Here is a 27,538-nt window from a genome sequence, read left to right on the forward strand (position 1 = left end):
TGCGCGGCGCTCGTCGAAGTGGCCGCGGACGAGAGAGCACTCGGCCAGCCGATGGACGGGCGCGGCCTCGCATCGTGGACCGCAAACCGGCCAACCGCAGCCCGAGCACGCGTGACCCGTGGCCGGCGCGTAGCACGTCAGGCACACGGGCGGCGAGCCGGCCTTCGGGCCTACGGCCAGCGGCCGTTCCTCCAGCAGCACCTCGCCTACCGCCACGTCCCTGACGGTCACCCAGTGCCGGCCGAGTTCCGGCGACGAGGCCACCACGTACGGCCGGCACGCGGATTTGTGGCCGCCCTCGGTCCAGTGGGCCCGTTGGTGCGCCCGGCCGCAGTACCGCGCGGCCAAGCAGTTGGCGCACCGTTGCGCGGCCGGAGCGCCGCACACCGCGCACCCGTCCGCTTCCATGACCGAGGGAACGTTCCGCGCGTTATCGGACGACCGCGGATTGCGTGCACGACGTGTACTGCACCGGTGGCAGCCGTCGAACGCGGTCGCGCGTCTGTTTCCGCGGCGATCACGACCGGTGCCAACGCGGCGGCGTTCCAAATACGTTTGACATTCCGCGTGCGAAAATCCCCGCGCCTCATTACGGTTCGCGAGAACGGCCGTCCGGGGACCTGTTACCGGGCGGCGGAACGAGGAGCGGAGAACAGATAGCCTCGAAACGGTATGAAAAAAAAAAAAATAAATAAATAAAAAATACCGACGACCCCGTGACAAGCGTGTAACGTACGTACGGGCTCGTAAAACGTCCCGAGGGCCTTGTGCGCGGATTCGCTCGCACGTCGTCTCTCGCCCTACACCGCACCGGCGATGGAACGATGAAAAAAACGAATGTAAACACTTGAGCGCAATACGCGCTCACGGTTCGGCATAATTTTACGGCGTCTCGTTTTTATGGAATTCAATCTTGGACCGGCACATAAACATGTTCGCGTAACGCATGTGTACGTTTACGCGTTCGGCGCCCGTAACGTGTGCGCGTAGACGTGATTGTAAATTTGCGCTCAACTATGGGTCGGGTTCATCTTAACAAGGGCACGGCGTACAAACAAACGCGTGAGCGGTGCGCCCGTAAAGCCAACGGAAGAGCCTAACACGCGCCCCGTGCACGCGCACGGATCCCCACGGGGGTGCACCGCAGTAGGTGAGCGTGTGTGTGCTATCGTATTTTGCAGTATTAGGCAATTTAAATTCATAATTCAGGTCAAAGGAAATATCAAAAAAACTAATATGAACGTATTAATATTCATGTCGCAATAGATTATCATAACATTTTAGTGTGGACAAATATAAATGTAAAACACCATTTTTGTTATACCATGTTCAAATCAGCGTGTAAGCAATAATATGTACGATTAGGTTAAGCTAAATGTATACAGGACAGAAAACTGACCAATAAAGGAGGTCTTTATTCACACTATTGTAAATCCGACGGCTATGCAAAATGTGTAAACCAAGGCAGTTCGGCCACGACCACCATCTGATGTTGCCAAACTCCATATTGCGCTCTAGACCAGCGGTTCTTAACCATAGGGTCGCGACCCAATTTTGGGTCGCCAATAATTTTAAATGGGTCGGATAAAAATTTAAAACGTTAGTATAATATTTTTATTTTTAAGCCTTATAAATAATAAATGAAACCTCATGTACGTTGGTTATCATGGAGAAAAATTTTAACGAGATTTTTTGAATTAAGAACTGAAATAGAAGTATTTTTAAGAGAAAAAAATTCACTGTTATCCATCCATTTTCAAGATATAATTTGATTGACAAAAGTTGCGTATATATCAAATATTTTTTCGTTATTAAATGAGTTATATTTGTGTATGCAAAGGCCATTAACTAATATTTTTACATGTTGTAATAAAGATATTAACTACAATCAAAACCAAATCAAGAAACAAGCTTGATGTCGAACCCACGATGCGTATTTCACTTACTAACTCCATAGAAGAACTCTAAATTGATTCATTGGTAAAGCAACATCAAGACCAAGGAAGTCATTAAATTAAAAATTATTTAAAAAACAATACAATATTATTAAAAGAAATGTTTATTTTTAAATATAATGTAATTAATATTATGACGCGTTATGAATATAAGTAATATGAGTAAAAAATGTAATTCAATTAAGAGTGCCAAATAGTTATTTTTTATTCTGCCATTGAATATTATTTATAAAAAGGTCGCAGGAAAAATTTGGTAAACATCTTGGGTCGCCACTACACAAAGGTTAAGAACCGATGCTCTAGACTCCATAAGCCGGTAAGTTGTATATTGTATTAAACTTTAATAACGCCTAAATCAATCTACATTTATTTGTAACATTAAAATATTTTCCTCTATGCTCTCCAGCTGTGCGGAACTCGGCTGCACACAGAAAGCCGTCGTGTTTGATCGAGTTGTCGAACCTGATATTAAACAAAAGAAGAAGAGGAATGGACTGTATATAAGTTGGGTGACGATGATGAATGTAAGGTGACCCTAACAAAGCGTAAAAAACAACCTAACTTAAAATGATAATAATATAACCAGTATTTATTGCGTCGTTGCTGCAGATGACTAAACTTAGTAATTAGGGTTAGTATAACGGCGCACGATCACAAACCGATCGGCGAGAATCAAATCCAGTAATACAAAGTACGTCGGAGACGTTGACAAATAATAATAAACAGTAGTGCGTCGTAAATATGACGTAATAAAATAATCACTAACTATAACAAAACAGTCTCGTGTACGACCTGATAACCCGATGATGGTGCTGCACCGGGTCTGGACCGACAGCTACGAGCTAGATAGCAACGCTGGCACTGCCGTCGATTTGGATGAAATGATCGACGACGTCGCGTGCGTACATGCGGTAATCGACGGTCGTACGGAGGTGATCCAAACTGGACGACACGGGCGTTAAAACAACCGTGATATTAGGGGTCGCGAGATTTACAATTAATACCGTCACGCGCCGACGTCCGTCGTCGCGGCGTGGAACGGACGGTCGAAAAAAAAGGCACGAGGATGATAACGCGGCTTGGCTCGCGCCGTATAGAACAAGCGAGCGTCGATACCAGAAAGAAAAACAATCTGTAATGGCAAGCGAGCCAAAAAGCCAGGAATCGCGAATACGGCACGGCGCTGTACGGCGATTAGCCCGGCTAAACAAAAGTTCACGCAATAGAAAAAAAAACAATGGCGGTGTTACTGCGAGAGGACACCGGATCGTAGACCGGACTCGGAAACGGATAAATCACGATAAAAAGAGCGGTGGTGAAAACTTACGACGACGGCCCGGCTGCGCGACATAAAAATACCCTCCTCCGAGGTACAAAGTTGAACGGTATGTCGGCAGCGTTCCGGTGCGGTAAACGTTGCGGCACGGAGGGTACCGGTTGCGTCGCGCCAAATTCAAATTGATTGTATCCAACACAAGCTATGGTTAAATATATCCAAAAGGATCAGAAAACCTTCACTGAATATCACATATCTAACTGGTCACCCCCGACCACGTTACAGTGTGTTGAACGGACAGCGGCTGTGGACAGCGAATCCGAAAACGATGGCCGACGCAACGATTTCCCGTCCGAACAGACGTTGCCGGAGTCCACCATACTAGGCTAGTATAGTCTAGGGCCTAGACTCTAGGCGACTAGACCAATTAGAACATTTATCGCGGACGTTCTCTAGGAGTTTTTCACTCGGAAATCCTTTTCATGGATCTCTCTTTGAACATCATACCTTGCGTATTTTACAACGCGTAACGCGGTCAAGTGCAATAACTCGCCGCGAAAAACTTCCACGTGTGACGCAATTGAACCACGTTCCTGTCGTTGTATTGGTACTGCATGATAATATTTCCAAAAGAAAACTCGACGTTTTGTTTCGTTTGTGTGAAAACAGCTCCTGGCAGCAACTCACTCGTTCTATTCGCAAAACCCATTTTGTTCCAATTGACTCGTACATGCGAATGTACTTGAAAGCGTATATTCATGATGGAAAAAGATCGTTACGATAAATTTTTGACAAAATGTATATGCTCAAAAAATGATTTTGCCAAGAGTGTGATAAAATACGTTTACTGTTTTTTCCTTAGCGTGTTTTGTATTTTAATCTCATGTCGTTAAGTACATTTTCGGAATAATGTTGAAGAATAATGACGGTTAATAGTTTTTTTTTCCACGAGAACACATTTATTGTAAATTAAATGTGAATGAAAATCGCAAAGGAACTCATTCGGCAACAGTTTAAAACGAGATAAAAATCCCTAATATTTCGAGTGAATGAAAAAAAAAAGTCACGAAATTTAAATTGCAATTATTAGGAGTTTTTATTTGCCTGTAATAATGCTAAGATTCCGTTTTTTCTTTTCGTAAATGGCTATTGTTTTTCAAGTACACCGAAGTTTCGTCGAAAGCGTTACAAAACCTCGCATATAATGCACCAAGTCCATCCCCTGAGACTCGTCGAGATATACTATTATCATATTATCACATTGTTTCATTAGCTGATGAGGGTGCCTCACCTATTTTGATGTTTTTGTGTATTCGTGCATTTCAGGTTTTAAACGATTGTAGAACAATGTAACTTTTTATTTTTCTATCGACCGATTGCGTTCAAACACGAGTTAATAACAATTTGAGTATTAATTCTATGTAGATTGATTTTCATTAGTTATTACTGGTACAGAGGTTTCTTCGCACTTGAATAGTTGAACTATTAAAAACTATTATTGTTGTTTTTCTGGTTGAATATCACGAGATTACTTATATAACAGATCAGTAAAGCCCACTAAAACTAACATTAAACCATAATTCCATGTACAATTTAAAAATAATTTGGTTACTTGCTTATACATTATGTTCATATGTAAATACTGAAATACACAAAATATTTTAATTTGTACACAAAGAAAACTTATTATTTTAACATTTGTCTTGTACGAATCAACATTTTTTTCTAATATTTTGATACTTTTTTTTTTTTTTTTTTGATTGGATAGCGTAAGCATATAACATAAGATAACCAACCGCAACTATGTAGACGCTAGTAATTTATGGATTGACGGATGGACACTACGGGAATGTATGATGATTTGAACTTTGGTTGGTAAACTCCTAAAATGAAATATATTTTAGTCGGTGTAATGCTATTACGTTATGGCGTATACGAATTTTAAGAAAACGCTCTTATGTCGTACTGTCGGGTTGTATAATTACTAACGGTACCTATACATAACGTGTGGATTTTCGAGTGGAAAAAACTCGAGGACACGCAATTTTTCAGAGTAGCGGGAAAAAAAATCACGAAAAATGTCACCCGTGTTACCTTATAATTATGTTGTTCGCGTACAACCAACGACGTCGGGGAGAGGGTGGTAGAAAAAAAAGTAAGAGGAAAAAACATCCAGAGTCGGAGATCGGCTTTTGTCCACGAAAGTGTGTAGAAGAGGCCGGGGCTGTCGGTGGGGGAAGGGGAGCGGAAGGTAATTGAAACGTTACGATCTCTCGCTACCACCCCTTCTTTGATATCTGTCTCTCTCCGGCGGCAGCGGCGGGACGCACCGTCATCAACAGGCTACGGCGGCCGCTAAGCATGCGTCGGCGGGACGCCGCGACGACGACGGGCCACGGACCCTCCGCCGCCACCGCAGCCCACCCCCGAACGGTGTTTTCTTTTTCTTCCAACATTCTTTGCGCCCCCGTTTTCTTTTCTCCCGCCTTTTCTTCTTCTCCTTCTTACGTACATCTTTCTCCCCTCGCTGCCGCCGCGAAGTCGCCACCACCGCCGCCACAACTGCGCGTCTCGTTCGTATCGTTTTATCCTTCTTCCGTTTCTTATTGCCTCGCCACCGTCGTCGCCACTGCCGCAGTCACCACCACCACCGACCCGGGCCGGCGGTCTTCCGCAGAGCAGACGCACAAACTCCGCCCACGCGAACACCTTCCGCCGGCCCATCCCCCGTTCACGGCCAACGGCGGTAAACCAAAGCTCCGCCGCGGCCGCAACCTCCGACCGGCCGCGCACGGGACGGGTGGCGGACGACGAAGAAGGAGAAAAAAAAAAATAAAACGAAAATAAAAGGAATAAGACGAGGTGGAAAAAAACGTTTTTTTAAACAGTCAGTCGCGTCGGTCCGCCCGTCCCCGACGACACGCGCCGAGCGTCGCTTACCTAACCGGAGTACTACTCTACCAAGTGTTACCACGCGTCCGTCCGTATGCACCTGTCCGAGTCGATCAGGAGCCGCGACGGTTTCGTCAAGGCTGATGTGCTGGCCGAGCGCACGCTGGACACGTTGCTGGCCGAGCACCCGGGTGAGTTGGTGCGCACCGGGTGCCCTCACGTCGTGTGCACCGTGTTGCCCACGCACTGGCGGTCCAACAAGACGCTGCCGGTTGCGTTCAAGGTGGTCGCACTCGGCGAGGTGCCGGACGGCACGCCGGTCACCATACGTGCGGGCAACGACGAGAACTTTTGCGCGGAACTGCGGAACTGCACCGCGTTGATGAAGAACCAGGTGGCCAAGTTCAACGACCTACGGTTCGTGGGCCGCTCCGGGCGAGGTGAGTCTTCCGCGAATCTTTTTTATTCGCGCGCACATTGGCCCTTCGCCCTCGTCCCTGCGTACGCGCGATAACACCGGACTCGTTCCCATCCGTACGCGTCTACATATTATATTCCGATACAATACGCACCTCGATGTGTGATGATGGTTAATCGTTTAACTATCTTTTCGACGTAATGGTTATCTCAACAGGACACCGTTGGAGTTATTTTGTTCGATATTCTTACCGGTAGTTTATTTACTCACGACGATCAAACGTACATCCTAAAGTTACCGAAAATTAGTGAACATTAAACGAGTACTTGTTGTTTTTTTATTTAAGATTTTGTAGGACATTTTATGATCATTAAATCGATATCAAAAGTTAAATATTGATCAGACCGGAAATTATCGTTATTTTTAGATACGGTGTAAAAATACTAACTCATTCCATAATATTTCATCTAACCTCGTAATCAATATTCGAATTTCATTAATTTAACCTAGTACGTTTTTAACAATTTTGATCTGCGACGCAATGATATATTTGTAATACGGATATAGTACACAAGAATTTTAAATCAATTAAGTTGAATGTACGCGAAACTAAATCCTATCGCGTAAGGAGACTATGTCTGCCTGTCCCGTTTGAGTGCGGTTTGGCTCGCGTGTCACACATTGCACCGCGTTGCGGTAACCGTTGAACGATTGAACTGCACACGGCCTATGGTAATGGTTTCCTTCTACTACAACCGGTAAAATACCGCTTGTTTTTGTTCGTACCACGCGGTATCGTAACGTTGCCGTTATTAAAAACAATTGCACGTTTAATCACGGTGTTTTGCGTTACTTTCTATCCGGCTACACGACGCGCGAACGAAAAGTCATCATGGATTCCGTTTGAAAATCAATTTGTTCGCCTGTTCTGATTTTTCGACAATTACGTGCATGTTTACCGGCGTTGAGCATAGGCAATTCGGGCACACGTGCACACGCCCGACCGATCCGTGTACGTGGATACGCTTATACGATTATCATAGACAATAATGAACGGATCAAGTCCGAGTGGAATTTTGGCGAAAACTTCGCGACTAGTTGTAAGTAATAAATATACTTATACGTATCCTTTAATATGATTACGTAATACGCACGTAGTATGTGTTTGTATGTTCTGAGTCCATTTTTACAGGAAGATTCAAAATATTCGATCGACAGACATCAGGTAAATTTTTTTTTAGCTACCGTGTAAAAATGTACACTAAATATTTTTTACCCTTTTTTTATTTGATTAAAATAATTTTACATATATTTTTACGCATTTAGATTTAACATTCGAATAGACTGTATAATAATCCACGAACGTCACAACAATCGTATTATTAAAATACTTACTGTATATTTTTACACGGTGAATAAAAAAAAAATTACCGTGTATCTGTCGGTCAAATATTTTGAATCTTCCTGTAAAAATGGACTCAGAACATACAAATACATAGTACTTACGCAATCATTTAACGCGCTACGAACACAACCACGGCGCGGGCGACGAAAAGTATACACCGCGATAGTTACACTTGCACTCGTTTACGCGTGGTATACAGGTTTTTTCAATCCATCAGTAAATCTAAAGCGTCAAACCAGTAAATCGATGTATAAATATTAAAAAACAATAATAAAAAAAAAATAACCGACGCAATGCGACGCAGCGTGACGCGCGTAATAAACGTCCGCATCGGATAAACTGCGTGGAATCAAACGGTAATAAATACCACGTCGTCGTCGCCACCGCCGCCGGTGTCGGGACTTAAACGTTTCGGAGTTTTAATAATATCGGGCTACGAGGGTGGGCGCGTGTTTAATACGTACAGAAGCGGACGCATGTTTTCCACCCCTCCTAGCGACGTTTTATTTTTATCTTTTTTCGTCCGAACAAACTTCCCTCGCAAGCAATGATGACAAATTGGCCTACACAACGCGGAGTAAATTGTAACGACGACGACGACGACGACGACGTCGGTGGCGGCCACTGCGACGACCCTGCCCGTGTCTTTTCTCCCTTCTTCCTTTCGTTTTCAACATTCGACATTATCCCTTTTTTTTCGGTGTATGTGTGTGTACACGTATACGTATAAAAGCGAATATCCCTTGTGAAATCCCTGTTACACCGGAGGGCAAATAAAAAAAGAGGAGCTCAACACGGCCGCGGGGACGCACGACGGGTGAAAAAAAAGAAGAAATAATAAAAAAAAAAGGATGTACAAGCGTTTTAAATCTGACACGCGCGCGCCGAGTTTATTGTCCGAAAATGGGCTTAGTGTCGGCTTCGATCCGACCGATAATAAGATGCTTACCGACGGGGGACGGATAAAGCTGCCTTTGACTACCCGCGAAACGTTCGTCTCGTGCGCGCCGTCGACCCGAAAGCGTTAATCGTCTTTCACAAAAAAAAAAAAATAAAAAACTTAACCCTTCCCGTTTTAATAAACTAAGTTCACCGGCAACAACAACGGCGAGACCGGCGGCAGCGGCGGCTGCGGCCGTTAATTGCCCGTTAATTCCGCGGTGAGCTTTTAAACTCTGTTCGCCCTGTGCCATCCGCGTGTTCCGCCGCCGTTCGCGCAGCCATGCGTCCACGTGCGCGCTTGCGCGCGCACATCATTCCGTTGAGATCTCTTCGGCTCTTCCGACGTTTTCCACTTGGCGCGCGAATATTTAACCATAACTGAATTCGGCCAAACATGGTTGTACGCATGGCAAGGAAATAAATTCATCAGTCGGGCAAAAAAAAAGAAAAAAAAAAGAAAAGATGTTTGGGCTTAAGTATAAAAAACATCGCTACAAATGCTCAAATCTCATTAGTATTATTTTGTTTTACATTTGATCGACTATAATTGTTCGAGTACTTGCATATTCGTCGGCCGTATTCTTATTATTATTATTATTACGATTATTGAATATTGACAGTACGAAGAATACTTACTGGTTTTGCAAAGATTGTTGAAAAAAAAAAAAAAATGTTAACAAAGTCAAATTTTTAATTATTTTGTGAATTATGAACTATAACATAACTGATAAGTGATAACGTATCTGATTGACAGTTGTGCCACGGGTGTGCGCATTGGGTGATGTGCGTACCCGTTTAGCCGAATTTGTTTACGGTTCGTAAATACGCGTCCGGTTTCCCTTCCGAGACGACGTCGACAGTTCGTTTTTCGTTTTCCGTAGAACTTAACTCTGCGCGCAACGTCGACATGACGACGTTCACGGGCACAAATCAGATGTATTCGATTTTTCGATCAATCTGGTTATTTTGCACATTTGAAATCCCGATTTTTTTTCCAAAAAAGTACGTTTCGATATTATTTATCTTCGAACCATTAGGAGGATTCGATAAGGTTAAAGTTTAATTGTTTATTATCTCGTTGTTTCAACGAGCTCGTTTGATAATTCGTGTTGTCGAGCGATAAATTTAATACCAACACAATAATGACAGTTCATTTTTTTATTTTATTAATTTTATAAACATGACGGGCTGAAGCACGATTAATATACTTGTACACAATATGGTATTAACAACATTTGCTAGAAATTAATAAGTTTTAATAAGAGGCATTCCTTAGTACAATTATGTATTATAAATTATTTCTTCATTTACGTTATAATAATATAATATTTTGTGTTATTTTTTTATTCTATAAAGTTTCCTGACCAATAAAATGTTAGTCTTGTATGATGAAATGAAAACAGGCGCGGACTGGCTGGAGTGCTGGGATGCTACAACATCCCTTGCCCTAAAATATATTTGCCCCTATCAGTATAAATATGCCTTAATTACTCCATCTAAAATGAATGTGAATTTTGAAGACAAATACCTACCTATTACAGTTCTCTGATAAAGTTGTAGGTAAATCTATTATTTATATAATAACTATGACAATTATACAGAATACATTTAAAGTAGGTAACTAGTAAAGAAGGTAGATCTATTTTTTATATAATAACTATAACAACCACAAAGAATACATACATTTAAAATAGGTAACTAGTAAGGAAATAAGTTAGAGCCGTTTTTTTTATATATATTAAATTTACTTAATTAAATTATTATCAACACATTCTTCATAAGCAGCACTTGGCCATAATATTGTGAGTGGCAAAAATTTATCACGATTTACTGACCCATTTAAATTGATAAGTTTTTCCTCTCGATTTCTGGAGGGAAACTGCCCTCTCTAGAGTCTAGACCCACAAAAAATAGTTTTATTAACTGCTACTGCATAATTTGTACCAAAATAAGAACGTGGTTAAAGTTATTTATCTCTGTAATTACAGAATTATTAAACATTTTGCTACGTTCAACACGAAATTAATGTAATTATCAGTAAAATAGTAAAAAACGTTCCGAATAATTTATCTGCAAATCGTTATATTAAAAAAGTCATAGAATGTATTATATTTATTAATATTATAGTTATTGTACTGGAAGTGAAAGTGAGCATACAAATGTATTACTGAGATTAATATGAGTATTGCTCTTAGATAGCTGGTACCTATATATTTTTATTTTTATTTAGTCATATATCTACTACCTTCATACATTGAAATGGCTAAAATCAAATTTATGGTATTTTTAAAATAATCAAATATTATACTTGAATGTTTAATAACAGACTATCAATTTATTTTTATTTATTTTTACCATACAACTGTTAAACATTGTAATCTAATATTGTATAATTTTGTTTGAATGTTTGTAGTAATTTATTAAGTTCCTATTTACATTTTTAATGTATTTTCAATATTTTATTAAAATAAAAGAAAATATTTTATAAATAACCTTTATGTTTTTAATTTGCCCTAAAATTTTTATTTACCCTTAAAATTATTTAGCATCCTGTGCCCTTTTTTACCAGTCCGCGCCTGAATGAAAACGAACGAATCCACATACATAGTAAATTTAAAACAATATATAATAATCCGCCGTGTAAAGTTCAATAATTTCTCTTTTGGTTCTTTATAGCGGTAATTCTACAATACTGTATCCAATGATTTTCAATGTATTCTTGGTGAACTCCTGATTTCAGTTTGGTGATTTCTTACCGTTGTATAATTGCTTTTATTATGTTTTTCTTTCGATGAGACCTATTAATGGAATAACCGACTAGGATTACACGTTTTGACCTTTAAGAAGGTCAGTAAAACCAAGTCATTCATAAATATTATATCTGCTTGTTCCCTAGATGACACATACGTAAACCGTGAGTGCTATGTGATATGTATTGTGTTTTTTAGTGATTACACGATCCAGTTGTGCACAGTTATTTTAAAACCAAAAATAATAAAAATAGCAATTCACAATTTGGCAAAATCATAAATACTTATCACTCCTAGTCATTTTTTTTTTCAATTGAGTTTGAAGTTAATAATAAAAATAATTTTGTTTACATTTATTTTAATTGCTTTTGAATTTTTATAGCAGTCATATTTTATGTAAGCAAAATAAAATATTTAATTTTTTTTTCAAACAGTTACATATTTGCATAAGGTTATCAAATTAAAATATAGTACAGCTAAATAGTTTTAAAAAAAATCAAAAAAATGAAAATTATATTGTATCACATATTAGCCACTATGTATAGTGAAGTACGACTTCTTTATAATAAAATAAGTAATTGCATTTCATTTCATAATGTAAACAAACCATTTTGGTAAGTGACAAAACTGATAACATAGACATGGATGCAACTAGGAATTTATTTCTATGGGTCTGATTTTTTTTTTGTATCACTTTGGTAGACGACTTTTACTTTTTGATTTGTGTTTGTACCTATTATGTAGAGGATAGATAAATATTTTGGTATGCTAGGCTCCCTAGTCCCCACCTAATTACGCTTATGAACATAAATCGATTGATTACGCTAGACGAAAGTTGAAAAAATAATAAATTATAAATTAAATTTAAATAAAAAAAATAAATAAAATGTTGGATTCGTTCTTCATTACTGAACAGAAAAAAATATAGTGGTAGTAATCTATTAGATGTTTAGGACGTGATGACTTCTTATCCGGTGAATTTCGTTGCAACGGGAGTTTTAACATTTTTTTACGAATGTCATGTGCACATTTCGAATTTTTGATTAATTTAGTTGAACATATACTATGTAAAGAAGGTACAAACTTCAGGGATTTAATACCTATGAAAGAACCAGTAGTTATAAGTTTTAGATTTTTAGCTAGAGGCAATTCTTTTCACATTTTTATAAAATTTGTATAACATGTTATAAAACACTGTTGTATAATAATGTTATATAGGAGTGGACGCGACATAATAATTACAGATAATCAATTATTGTTATTATAAAAAATATTATTGTTTTCAAACTTAGTATCATTATTATATTGTTATAATTTTTTTTGACAGTCTTAATATTTTTTTTTTTTATCTTTTCGGTATAGTTTTAGATTTGACTAATTCTCATTTTACCCAAGGTAAAAATATTAACTCAAAGCACCAGACACATAACAATTCATTGAATAACCAGATACAACTATCCCACAGATCATTATAATTTATTATTTTAATTATACACTAATTGTTTGAAAAATGTCTACTGTAAAATAATATTTTATATTTTTAACTATCGTTTTTCAAGTATACTATTTTTTGTTCTTCTGAGGGAGCGTTAAAAAATATTTCGTTTTGAAAGAAGGTAACAACTTAAAACAGGTTTAGAACCACTGATTTACATAATAACAGTTAACATTTTAATTTTACCATAAGTTCTGTATATTTATTAATTATCAATTTGATATCAGACCTAGAATAAACTTGATATTGGATCGTGTTTATTGAATTAACGGCTTCTCTTTCGAGTTTGTCAGTTCTTTCATTGCCAATGATATTGATGTGGCTAGGAATCCATATTATTAATTTTATGATGACATTTTTCTTTTGTAGTGAATATACTTGGTTTTCAATGATTCTGGAATGAATTTTGAATACTCATAAATATGATAAAAGAATTACTGAAAACTATGGATATTTTTATGTTTTTGTTTTTTATAGAGTTGAGGGATTGAATTAAAACTTAAAATACGTGACGTGAACAGATTTATTTTTTATTTATCGTTTAGACGGTGAAGCATATCTTATACACCTTAAATATTTATATTAAATTCGTGTAAATTAATTCAAGTGCGACTGGTTGAACAGATAAAACTGATGACTTAATAATTTATCGTTATATATTATAATTAAATCTTAGACCTGTTAACTGTTGTCGACGGTGTGGCACCCCCCCGCAAATACACCGCCTCGCACACTTTGGTATTACTATACAAATTATATTATAGCTAATATCGTAAAGAATTCGTGTCGAAGATTTTGAATTGCTTTTATTTTATTTATCACTTTTTCCATTTTTTTTCCATTGTACCAACACATCATGATACACTTGGTCGTATGTTTTGGACCATGTACTTAAATATCTTCGGGAAAAAAATGAATTATTTACTACCTTTATATGCTATTGTAGGAGAATCATATTTACCATTATACAAGATTATAATGCCTATGGCCTCCATTACAAGGGGCCTTGATTTTTTTGTCTTGTTTTTTTTTTTTTAGTATACAACTTTTATTGTATACAATTAATTAATGGTTAATAAAATATGGTAATAAAAAAAAAAAAAAACCAGCGAAAAATCCCACATTTTTAATTTTGCCCTACTGCCTCAAATTGTTTAAAACAGTATTTTAGTATCTTTGGTGTTGTATAATACACGATATAAAATCGAAAAAATAATATATTCATACGATCATCATCCGTTATGAACATCATTATGTTGTTAAATCGTTGATGATGTTCGCATGGTTATTCAAAAGGTTTCTTTCGTCATATTTTAAAATCGTATAACATAGGTATACAAAAATATTTTGTAACTTAATGGTTCTCTACATAAAAAAAAAAAAGTGAATATTTTGAAAAGAAAAACTCATTTAAGTGCCGTTAAATATTTTATATTAATTTTAGTTTATTGAATACGGTAAAAATCCTATGTGCTATGAAGGCCGAATAATTATCACTATCAAAATATACCACTGTGTCCATCGTATACTTATAATACAATATTTTAACGGTGCTAATGTGTTTTATTTTCGGAAAGCTCTATATTAATCCCTAAGACGTTGGAAAAACGAAACATAAACTTAGTGCTCAGTAAATTATTCACGACGAGTTTTGTTATTTTCAGGTAAAAGTTTCACGCTGACGATAATGCTGAACTCGTGCCCACCGCAAGTGGCCACTTATGCCAAAGCCATCAAAGTCACGGTGGACGGTCCCAGAGAGCCGAGGTCGAAAACCAGTGAGTTAATTGATGCAAAATTATGCTAAATAAATTACCAAATTAAATTGGGTATTAGGCCTATTATTTAACTCGTTTGCAGGAAACCAAGGATTTCACCCTTTCCATTTTGGACCCAGACCTTTCCCGTTCGGCACGCCTCTGGATCCCAATAGAATTGCAGAACTACCATTGAAATTATCTGGTAAATATTATATTTCAATTCAAAAAAACCAAATCATTTTTTTTCTTAGTCGTAAATAATCGTACTACAGACATTTATTATTTATTTTATTTTTTTCATCGGTCACCACTACGAAAAAATTGTAAAACTACAATGGTTTTAATTTTAGTATACATTTTAATTTATCTTAGATGTTTAAGACAAGTGTAAAATATGTTGTACTTCTAAAAATTGATCTTATTTGTGCACAGTTATAAGTGTTTATTTATCGAAGAACTTTTAGTTGTTTTAAAATATAGATTGTGGTGCAATATAACTGTACAGTATACGAGCACTTGTATTTGATAGGATTCATTATTTTTCTAAGAAATTATATATAATGGTAATGAAAATGGATCAAAAATAGTGATTAAATCGTTAACTGTTGATAGCTTTATGTTTTTACTTTTGATTATACAGTGATTATTAGAATTTTCAATAGTATAGTTATTATACAAACAAAAATAATATTAAAAAAGTGATTAATTATAAGTTTTTGAACGAAAATTGTGATCGCTAGTGATCATATTCATTAGTTTTTATTACGCTTGAATTCATATTTGATGATCTCCAATAAACTTCATTATTTATAACATATTTATTATTGCATGATAATTATGTGATAAAGTTCAGTTTTAGCTCGCATAAAACTTTGTTATTCCGAATTTTTAAGTTATTATAAGTTCTTATTTATTAATTTCTCAAATTAAAAAAAAAAATAAAAATATTTCTACAAATAACTTAATTTTTAAAGAAATATTTTACAATGAATCATTAATATAATTAACTTGATGTGATTATTTATTTTTTCCGAAAAGCACCTAAATTTAAATTAATATAAATTATTGGTAGATTTATTTCAATTCTTAGATTTAACATTGTATGATTTAGAAATTTTTCGTGGTATTCTAGTTAATATTTTATATGTACTTACGACGTTTGGAGACAGTTTATTTTAAATATAATAAGAATATCCATAAAAATATCATTGTATATTTCTAAACTGTGAATCATAAGTTGGTCACTTATATACATATTATTATATAAGTGTCATAATAATTAACATTAAATTTAAAATCAGTTAATTCTAATAAAACTAATTGAATTTTATCATCATCTCGTATATCGAACAGATTAAACATAGTCATGTCTTCGAGAGAGATTTTAAATAAATAAATAAATTTTAAATAAAGTTATTATTTAATTATAATAAAATACTGTGTATAACAGTTATCATTATAGTCGGTTATCTAAATTGTTGATGTTTACATATTTATATAAAAACTTACAGATGTTTACATTGTAGTACCATGAGTAAACAGTTACAATTATTTGATAGGTGTATAATTGCTGTACGTAAAAACTAAAATTTTACAATTTGCCTCTTCAGCTATGGGATCAAATAATTTTGGGCTGATTTAGTTTGACTAATTAACAGGTTTAGAAATGCAAAGGAAATGTATTGATGAAATGATAAGACTTACCTGAAATTTATAAATAACGAGTTATCTTAGTATAATTTTTTTTTTTTACAAACGGCGAAATAAACATCTATATATTTTACATCGAAGACAGGTTACGAAAATTAAATATATTGCATCAAAATCAACAGAAAAAACGGAAAGATATTTTATCTTCTTTATAGAAATAATTTAAATACCATTCACTTTCCGACAGATCAGCGTACAGCCAAATACGTTGATTTCAATTATTACCGATTGAGGAATATGTAACTGAATAATATTCAGGTTATATTCGGTATATTATACCGATAGTATAAATTAATTATAATAAATATCATAAAAATAAACGATGAACATGTGCTTTTTCAAACTAATTTTTTTTTTTCGAAACAATAATTGCTCTAATCTAAAACAGTCAAACATTTGCCGGATCGTTGGTTTAATTAGTATTTATATCAGTAATTATAGTTAATTATAAATTATATTGTTATTATATAATCAAAACCACCAGGTAACATGTATAATATTAATTATTATTACGTATCATACCTATAACAAATACCGTATTCTAGGCCACGGCTTGTTTTGTTAAAATAAAATAATATTGTATAATGTATAAAGCATTTATATTCTTTCTAGCGAAAAAAACTAAAAATTATATCGTTCAAGGCAATTTTTGCAATAATAATATTTCACAGATGATTATATAATATATTCTTGCAATCATTCTGAACTCCATTCGCTGTTAATAGTAATCATCGCCATCCGAGTTATCTGAAAATCAAAAAGTAAAATAAAGTAAAATAATTAAAGATTTAAAAATAACATTTTAAATTATTAAAAATAATAATAAGTAAAATAATTTTTATTACAATTCGATATGCGTTACAATATCAAGTCCGTGGGCGATTTCATTCCTGAAAAAAATACATTGTCGTAGTATTGGTAGATTGCCAAACAGTTAATCTTATTTGTTTTAAATGTACAATAAAGGTACCAATTCCTTTCAAAGTTTAATACAAAAAAATGATATCGAGAAATATTATAATGCGAAAGTGTCCCCACAAAAATCACTATTCGTCGTGCAGACCCAGTCGAAACCGCAGTAGGTACAGCGGCAGTTTACCAATAGTAATTAAAATTACCTTTTCATGTATCAATTGCGCTCTATAAATTTTAGATTACCTAAGGAAAACATTAGTTAGTGACTAACCGATTTTTTTTTTGCGATAATAAATTGTGAGATTTCTAGAATTTTACTACCTTTGCACTACTTACCATCCATGAATCAAGGAGAGCACTTAATTAATGACCTATAATAAAACCTAAGGCCAATAATAATAACTTTTCATAAAATTCCCGATACTGTTATAAAATATATTAAAACCAGTCACTTTAGTCAGTAATCAATTGATCAATAAATATCGAATTTGAATACAAGCGCAATTGGTATTATACCGTAAAATATAAAGAGCGCGATTGGTACACTGACCTTAAAAAATGAGCAGCGCAATTGGTACACTGACACGAAAATAAAAATTTTGTTTTAGACGCAATTGGTCCATGTTCGGTAGAGCGTTTAAACGTAAACCATAAAACGTATCGTTAGTAGACGTTGTTTTTGGTGCTCGTCGGATTACTCGCGGATACCGTGGCTTAGCGCGCCCGGACCCATTGGAAAACCGTCGTCGCACCCTATTTTTATTAACAAAAATAACACTGGTATCGTGGAAAACGTGCGACAATGCAGCTCGCCCATGCCGGGTGGGCCTCTTCCAGTGCCGAATCGAACATTTGTGGGCCCCTAGGCTATTCAAATTTTGGGTCCTACAAAATTATTTTTTTTTATACACCTCTAACATTACTATCCAACAATAAAAATGACCATCGTTATTAGTAATCAACTAGTGTTGATAAATAAAATCGCGTTTATTAAATTTTTTCATTTGCAAGAAAAATTAATCGATTATTATATTATTATTTTATTTTTTTCCGAAATACATTTATTTACCGCGTACAACACCTAAAAATTAATATAAGTATTATATTTCATAATGGCTAAACCATGAGACGCCGCGAACGTATCGTTAGTAGACATTGTTTTTGGTGCTCGTCGGATTGCTCGTCGGATCCCTTAGCGCGCCCGGACCCTTTGGAAAACCGTCGTCGCACCCTCTTTTTAATAACAACAATGACACTGATATCGTGGTGAACGTGCGACAATGTTGTCCGCTTGCACTCGGACACGATCGCGCGTCGAGCTCGACGGTAATGTTAGATCGTTGTCGGTAGAAATATAATATTTGCACGACGTTTACGGCCACGTGCGGGCCGCGTCCTCCCGGTATTTCTAGAAACGGTTAGGCGAGATCTAACGGGAAAATAGACGACGGTAACGCACGCGGCGAGGGCTCCGCCAGATACCGCTGGGAGTAACGGCTGTGACGCGCGTGCACAATAATATTACAATAACATATAATCATATCGGTAAACGGTTGTAATAACGATGCTAATAAGACAAAGCGGTAATAGGTAGACATACACGAGCGGATTTTATAACGGATTTGGTCTGACGGACTAAATCCTTAGGTCCTTGAAAGATTTGGTCCGTCGGACTAGGTCCTTTAACGTGTCCACTAACGTGAAAATAAAAGTCCGCTATTTTTCGCGGAGCGAATTCACCATTGGACCATGTCCGTTGGTTAGTGGAGGAAATCCGTTGATTTTTATGCTGAGGACCTAGTCCTTTGGTCTTTCAAGACGTTCTGAAAGATCTGCGGATTTATGCGACGGACTACAACAGTTATCAATAAAACAAAAATTTCTTATCAAGGTCCGTGGTCCGCCGGACCTGGTCTTTTAGTCTGTGGCAAAGCGAGAGACTTGAACCGTTGGACTAAATCCGTTGGATTTTAAATCTGCCGGATTGAATCCTTAGAACACCACACACGATAGGACTTTTTAGAGGATTTAATCCGTCAGAGACCAAATCCGTTATAAAATCCGCTCGTGTATGTTTACCTAATGCGATACACGTCCGAGCGCACACACCTCGTCAACATGACGCTGTGCAGGGTCGCGAACGGCGAGAACAATATAAAGCGGTGGACGCCGTTTAAAAGAATCGCCCTTTAAGTTGTTCCCCTTTAAGGAAGGGGAAGTGGAGGTAATGATCTATAAAGTACAGGCCAGTTTAATCGGCATTAAACAAATCAGAGGGCTAAAACCTTATGCTACGATAACAATAATTGCGATAAACATGGAATGCAGTAAGACGTGAAAATCGCAGCTAGACTAACTTTACATCACTATAATTACTTTTCAAAATTAATTCTTTTCGGAATTTGACCAACAGCTTTTACGATTTCTTAATTTTTTTTAACTTTTATTTTTTGACAAAATTTGAGTCTAATAACCGAATTTCCATATCAATTTTTACGTGGATACGTAATAAGTGATTTTTCGTCCAATAAGCCGCTGAACTTTATATCCGTGACTCTTGTGATCGACGTCCACCGAATTATTATAATATAGCCGTTTCGATCCGGCTCCACGCGCCGCTGCTTCAAGTCGAAAATTTGTCCGATCCGTACGATTAGAATCTTATGTAAATTAAATTCCCGCGCACCGAGCCGTTATCATAACTCATGTCAATTGTTTCGTCGTTTTTTTCTAAATTTTACGGACATTTTTTGGTAACTTTCCAATCACCGGGACAGTGTACACTCCCGCGGTGCACACCCGTGAACATATTTTACATTTACTGTGTCACATGCCGACGATACGACGGACCATCGGATAAATCTACTCGTCCAAAAATGACTGGCATATCTGGTACGCGTGATTTAAGGCCCGGTGCATAACCGATTGTATAATTAATCCATACACACACGCGCGCGCGCCTAGAACCGTATACAAGGAATGACACGGAAAGGGGAGGACTGCAGATCGTCTGTTTCTTTCTATATAAAAATAATTTGCCTCAAATATTATATTACGTAGCGTAAATTCAAATCTGCACGGCGTAAAAAAAAAAAAAAAAAACAATTACAGCTCTAATCATAATAATTCTTATTGGTTTTTTTTTTTTTTTTCGTTGAGATGTCAGAAATTCAACTGTATGACGATGACTATCTTTTGATCACAATTTACCAAATCATCCTTACCAGTTATAAAGGTTAATTGTTTTTGTTAATGGTTCTTAGGCTTTCTAACGTGACGATATTTTGTTGATTTCTTCAGCGTATATTTTGAGTTGATTTTGAGAGACAGAACATGACTCGTATAATATAACCGACATATTTAAAAAATTAAAAAAATCTGTTAAAACTTACGAAAAGAAAGAGAAGAATGACTGCGGAAACAGAGAAGGCGAAACGATGCATTGTCTCGATAGTTTTTTTTTTCTTTCCTTTACAAACACATGTCGCACTTTATTTATGTACACATTTTAGTCTCGAACTTTTTGCAAATGTTTGCATTGCCTGCAGCGCCTCTGACGCGCGGCTGTACGGCGGAATAAAAACGGAATAAGAAACATCTACACGATTTCGACTTGTGCTTAAAGCACACACTCATATATATATACAAACAAGTGTACGACTCAATAAATATGTATTAAAATTCGTTATAGGTACCGACGCGTATGCTGGTGCGTACACAAAATATGAATTTTTTACCCGTATCGTGTAATAAAGCCAACGGTGGGGAGAGGTATAAGAAAAAAAACCTTATACGAACGCGTCTCGTCGCCGTTAACGCAACCCCTCAAACCATATACGTACACGCACGTGTAAATATTGTCACGCGTGCACGGCGTGTTTTAACCGTTATCGGTCCACGTAGATATATGTACATTGCATACGAGTATATAGGTACATACGTACGTGTATACGTGTACTCCCTTGAATCAAACGGGGTAAGTTTGGCGGCGGCACAACCCTCGGCCGTTTAATCGCGTTGCAAATCCAATTTTCACCTCTCGCATGATTGCCGAGTATATGAGTACGTCGAGTGCAACGTGTAAGTCGATACTTCGCACACGCGCGCACGTTTATACATACTCGTGTATACGTTGACGAACTCGTGTAGAACTGGGGTTTTGTTGCCAACGTGTGAAATCGTTGTGGAATCACTTGCACACGTGCGCCGTTGTACAATGCATATGCAATTTGTTCTCGGCGTAAACGATGGTACGCGGCTTGAAATACGATCGACGCTCGTGTTTGGCGACCAATCAAAGTAAGAAGAAATAATATGTGCACGCGTCCGGGATTCGTACGGGGTAGTGTCGGTAGATATTTGCTTTCGTTTGAACGTCAGAGGAAATCGACGAAGGTTTCCGGTGACTGGCCTCGCAGTGTTTTTCCGTTCCTGTAAAAATAAAAATGAAATAAATCACGTATTCGATGGATTTTTTTTTTTTTTTTTTGACTTAATATTTATGTATGTAATACGTGATATTATGTATTCGTCGACACAATTATATTTTGTCCGCGCGTGTTCGACAAAACATTACGTTCTCTTGGAAGGCCAAGCCGTCCTTCGTTCTCATTGTACGAACACGACGCTGTACTTATGTTATAAATGATATAGATTAGTGCAATAAATTCACCGCAACGATAATTTAAAGCGGCAGTTGAATACCGTCTTCGAGGTGTAAAATCTTTGTAACTACTACACTGCTCGGTACCGCGTGTATAATATAATAAATAGTTGCAAGTACGACTGCAGTCGTGTAAATAAACAATAAAACTTGAACAACTATTAAAGAGCTGCTATACCGCGTGCGCCTTTCGTGATTCTGTGCTACACCTATACGAGTGGGAACAAAACACTAAGCACCGAAATGTGTCCGTCAACGAACGCGACTAGAAGACAAATGCCTGTTTCAACGTGCATAATTTTTTTTTTTTTTTTTTTGCATACACGATATTTTACGGTTGAATACCGTGTACGTCTAATGTCGAACGTTTATCATCGTTGGATGTTGATTGTTCGGGGTTGTAGAAATTCTGGTGTGCACCTCTAGCGTGAACTTCAGGTTTTCTGCGTGCACGGTGGTAGATCTTTAGCCGTTTTAAACATTGTCCGGGGTACTCTACGAGGAAGTTATCTACCGTTGTACCTAATTTTATTTTAACTCGTGTTTATGTTGTTTTATATTTATATTTTGTATTATATTCATTTAATCAATTGATAATCTAAATTCTTGTTTATATTTAAATTTATATGTTTTATGTTTGTATGTTTATATGCTTAAAATTGTTTGTACAAAATACCTAAAATTGTATAAATGTGGTTGTTTGACAAGAATATAATAATCATCGTTGGAAATTCAACAAACATGATTCACACGAGCGAAATCACGAAGTGATGAACCGAGCCCCTCGAGCATGAGTATTTTTTCGGCCGCCTCAGATGCAGGTCTTAGATTTTCTCGATAGCACGATATTTCGGTTACAATACAATGCACAAAAAAAAGATCGAATAATGATTTAAAAAATATTAGGTACATAAATGTTGACATAATTTAAAAAACTGTTCATCGGACTTTGATATATTTTTAACCTATTATTATTTCATTTATTCGACGCATGTATTGAATAAATATATAAGATCTATTATGTTAATATTTTTTGAAGACGCTTCAAATAGTTGGCAGTTGTGCCCAGGCCTCGTCCGGCACTGTAGATTGTGCAGACTGTGGCGGTGGATTAGAGAGGTTAAAATAATCATTTTGTATGACCACCCCCAGCACCACCACCCACATTTCACATTTTGTACCTGCAAGAAACCGTCGTACCGCGAAATATAAGGCTCGCGTCCGAAAACTCGTTTGAACTCGGTCCGCGTTTGTTGTGCTCGTTTAATTAAAAGTCATAGTCGCCAACACACATACACACACTTGTGACTGGGATGCGTGGGGGTCGAGTGAAAGGGGTCTAGATGAATGCGCGTTTGAGATGAGAGGAAACTACCGTACGGATGGCCGCAGTCGGGAACGGGTTAGAATGTCCGGTGTAATACTCATGTATATATATAGTAGCAGAAAGGGTTAAGTTTTAAAGAGCCGAAACGTTGGTCTCATTAGTTGCTGTCCGGCGAGCACGTGGTGTGTTCGTATTACACACGAGTCGCCCGTCGATCATCCCCTCGCGCGCCGTCTCTTCCCGACGCTCTCTCCGCTGTCTCGAGCTTATGTAATATATATAATCTCTTTGCTGCCCTTAAGGGATTGTTATAATCTTACGCAGGGCCCTTCGTTCCCTCCCTGTCGCTGATGTACCGGTGCAGTGTATAAAGCGGAGCTGTACGCACGCACTCGACATACATCGCAGGGTTAAATGACGAGTTTCCCATTTTCTAGGCTTTAAACCGTCGGAAAAGTCGCTATACTGATGGTCGTTCGCGTTAAACATTCGGTATCGCGTACGTGTACTGTACGATGTATTATATTATGCAGCGTTTCCTGTCAGTCTCCCGACGTGACTGTGTGAGCGCATATGTATACAGTGTACAAGCAATAGTGCGCCGTATCATTCACCCTCACGCGCAGTGTTATGTATACATATATAATGTCTACGTTCGCGACGGCATAAATAATACATATTAAGAGTGAGTAATCCCTTCAGCCGTCGTCGTGTTCGTATAATTAGATGCAGTGGCTCTGCCGGGTACAGCCATTAGGTATTGAGCGATAAACAAACATTCCCTTTCTCAACTCAATCGATCCTGTTTGTATGAAAAAAAAAAAAAAAAAAAAAATGATAGAAGTACGTCCCGTGCACAAGTAGGCATATTAAAGTATCAGCTAAAGTTGTGTCTCGGAGATTTTCGACAACTGTAAACAATTTCTCCCGTAAACACATAATCACAGAAATCGGGGTGCGATTGCGGCTGTAAGGTTATCATAATGCACGGTAGACTAGCCGCGTATGATGCATTATAATACACTCTCGACCGATCGTATTAGTGAGCCGTACGCCGCAAAAACGACGACGAGATATGCACGCACTACAAGGGTGGACTCTCAAAACTTGAACCAGCGACTCGAGTTCGCCAGCCACGTGTACACTAGAGCTACTATTATTATTGTTAACTCGGTACGGATCTCGATTCTATTATTAATAATATTCATCGGCGAATCGTGCTGAAACGATAAATCATTATAATGCAGGAACAACTAGTAGTAGTGTATCTGATTCGTTGAGTGTCGTTTGCGTTGAGCTTACACGGCACGGTGGCACGTGGTACGGTCGAGCGTACGTGACAAATATTATCTTCGCTACTAATAAGTTGTGTGATTTACGTGTGTGTTCAACCGGATATAGCTACATTTTGGGATATGTTTAAAAGTATATTATGCATTTGTGCGAGCCTTCCGCCGTCTTGTCCGAAAAAACCTTTTTGATGTTTTATTTTTATACACCGTCCACACTGCAGTACGCTTCTAAACAGTGCGTGGAAGTTCAAAAGTTCCATCACGTCGGCTGTACGCTTTGGGAGTGTCTTACTGTGTTTCCGTTTCAAACTAAATCCACGATCAATATACAGTGTATAATACGTTGGAAATGTATTAGTTCTCACCAAAAATAATGATAAGAAAATAAATTACGGTTCAGATCAATGTATAATTATTCAAAACGTGTCAATTTTAATTGTGTGTATATTTTAAGTACTTGGAAATTAAATTTATTCAAATTCACCGTGAGATTTTGATATAAATGTTTGACACATGTTCAGTAAAATGCAAAGTTAATTCTACAAAACGTTAAATGAATAATTTATTAACCATTTGCAGGGATAATAAGTAGAGTTTATATATGAACGATTTGTACAGTAAAACAATCCGTTTAACTATTATGCAATACATCAATATACATACCAAAAACGGCTGATATTCAAATGACGATTTTTTTTCTTTTAATTTTAATCAAGTCAAATATTGTTTTTCGCGATGAAAAAAAAATCCGTAACAATTAGTATTGTGTAAGTTATTTATTTGTGTTATAAATTGTTTAATTACCACAACCTAACTGCCCGAAATAAATAACCAAATCATTTGTCCTTTTATAATTGTTGGTATATTATTTTATCAAATATGTTAAAATTGTGTTTTATTGTGAAATGATGAAACAATATATATTATCATATTAATTATACCAGCTTCGTCATTCAAAGTACTTATGCAGTTGTATGAGGGTCAAAGAAAATATAGTATTAGATTTTATTTTACTTATAATTTCGTTGACAAGTTTTCCATTAACGCTCTTGGCATATGTACATAATTATGAAATCGCATATATCAATCCTGGAGTATCCATACTCCAAGTTAGTATAGCTCGCAAGGGTGATAAGAATATACGTCCAAGATCCCAGGTGAATATGAATAAATCCAACATTTAACTGTAATGAAATATATTTAACGAAAAAGCTTGTTTTTTCCATACATATAATATATTGTCAAATTTTTATACAGGTATAAGGTGTATTTCACTGTTAATTAAAGTCATAATTTTAAGTTTTAATTACCACGCAACCCTTTTTTTGTTTGAAACCAAGAAACTTTTTTTTCACAAGTTAAACATTGGTTAGTTTGGAAATATTGACCTCTTAATTTGAATTTTTACCGCAAAGTTCGATCAAAGTTATCGTCAAAAAATATAATTAAAATGAAAAGTCAAAATATTTATAAAAAATATTATTTAAATACACGAATGTAAATGTTATATACCTAATGATATATTTTATAGCACGCAAAATATTTCAAATATAATACGTTAAGCTACTTTTTTCCTCATACCCATATTTTAGTATTAATTATTCATTATTATCAATTCAGTAAAATAAAAATCAGATTTATATGTTTTAAGTTACTCCATATTATAAATAATTTCTGCAAATAAAAGAAATAAAATAAAAACGTTAATTAAATTAACTCAATATAAAAATGTAAGTTGAATAATACAGCGTCGTATGTTTAAAACTATTCAGATTTTTAATACTATTAAGATATAAAAGTGGTTTTGAATATTTCAATTTTATTACCGAATTCCTATTGAGTATAAAAAAATTAAAATATAGTAAGATGAAATGGTAACATTTAAAATTACAATCGTAAAATAAATTAACAAGAACAAAAAAAAAAAAAACTTTAAAATCATGTAACTATACCATATAGGTATTAAATAATATTTTCATTAATAAAAGTCGATAATGTTATGTATGTATTTATGTATATATGTTAACGGTCGATTCGAGTGTTCAAAATTAGTTTTGAATCAAATTACGTTTTTGCAAAAAACTTGTATTTCTTATCGAATAAATGTTTACTTTTAAAATTATATATTTTTTGTAGACAAAAACAGTTTGAATTTTACATCCCGTAGTAGGCTCGATGAAAAACGTTGGTGCGACGATAAAAATTGTTATTAAATCGATAACCACTGAAAGCTTATACATATATTTGTACGAGCGATTTCACCCGTCGTCGTTTTTCGAAACTTAAAGCACTGCACTCGGTCGTAAAAACCATAAATCGACCGAGATATCGCGTGTTACGAAAAAAAAATAAATAAAATTCGCCTACGCAAGAACCTAACGCGGACCGCAGTGGTATACAACGGTCGGACAAGACAAACGTGCGACCGTATTACGGCAGGAATGTCAAGCACGTGGCTACCAGTATAAATCGACAAAATAAAACACGAACGGTAAAAAAAATTGTGAAATATTAATGTCACATCGCAACTATCTTAAACCCTTCGAAATAGTTACGTTTGGTACACGTTATTACATTCCGATTGTATTCTTAGGTCTTATATTTTTCTGTCGGACCTAAGAGTTTTGAAATAATTAATAAATCGGCATTCGAAAGACGTTTTTATGCGCTCTCGTACGGCGCAGCCAACGGTTGAACGACGGCGGGCGGCTTACGCCGAACAGTTGTCGTCACGAAGA

The 27,538-nt window shown here is 36.5% G+C and overlaps 2 protein-coding genes and 1 long non-coding RNA gene across 6 annotated transcripts in view; 1 reads left to right on the forward strand and 2 right to left on the reverse strand.

Moving 5' to 3' along the window:
- LOC112679701 overlaps positions 1-511 on the reverse strand; it is a 2,014-nt gene extending 1,503 nt beyond the window's left edge. Inside the window, exon 1 of the mRNA XM_025549594.1 lies at positions 6-511. Coding sequence (XP_025405379.1) covers positions 6-408 — 403 coding nt within the window. The 5' untranslated portion in view covers positions 409-511. The remainder of the gene's footprint in view (positions 1-5) is intronic.
- A 5,501-nt stretch (positions 512-6,012) lies between these two features.
- The window catches only part of LOC112679670 (protein lozenge-like), a 35,290-nt gene continuing 13,764 nt past the window's right edge, over positions 6,013-27,538 (forward strand). The window contains exons 1-3 of one of the 2 annotated variants that reach the window (XM_025549559.1): positions 6,013-6,563; positions 14,798-14,911; positions 14,970-15,095. In XM_025549559.1, coding sequence (XP_025405344.1) covers positions 6,218-6,563; positions 14,798-14,911; positions 14,970-15,095 — 586 coding nt within the window. In that variant the 5' untranslated portion in view covers positions 6,013-6,217. The remainder of the gene's footprint in view (positions 6,564-14,797; positions 14,912-14,969; positions 15,096-27,538) is intronic. The other variant, XM_025549560.1, reaches the window with a different exon arrangement.
- LOC112679672 overlaps positions 17,186-27,538 on the reverse strand; it is a 120,745-nt gene continuing 110,392 nt past the window's right edge. For 2 of the 3 annotated variants that reach the window (XR_003148236.1, XR_003148238.1), the window contains exons 4-5: positions 21,463-21,949; positions 17,186-17,350 (exon numbers count right to left, since the gene is read on the reverse strand). This is a non-coding gene — a long non-coding RNA (uncharacterized LOC112679672). Of the gene's footprint in view, positions 17,351-17,448; positions 17,494-21,462; positions 21,950-27,538 lie in introns of all 3 variants that reach the window. The other variant, XR_003148237.1, reaches the window with a different exon arrangement.

This window comes from Sipha flava, unplaced genomic scaffold, assembly GCF_003268045.1.
Source record: "Sipha flava isolate LNK unplaced genomic scaffold, YSA_version1 166_pilon_pilon, whole genome shotgun sequence".
Classification (NCBI taxonomy): Eukaryota; Metazoa; Arthropoda; class Insecta; order Hemiptera; family Aphididae; genus Sipha; species Sipha flava.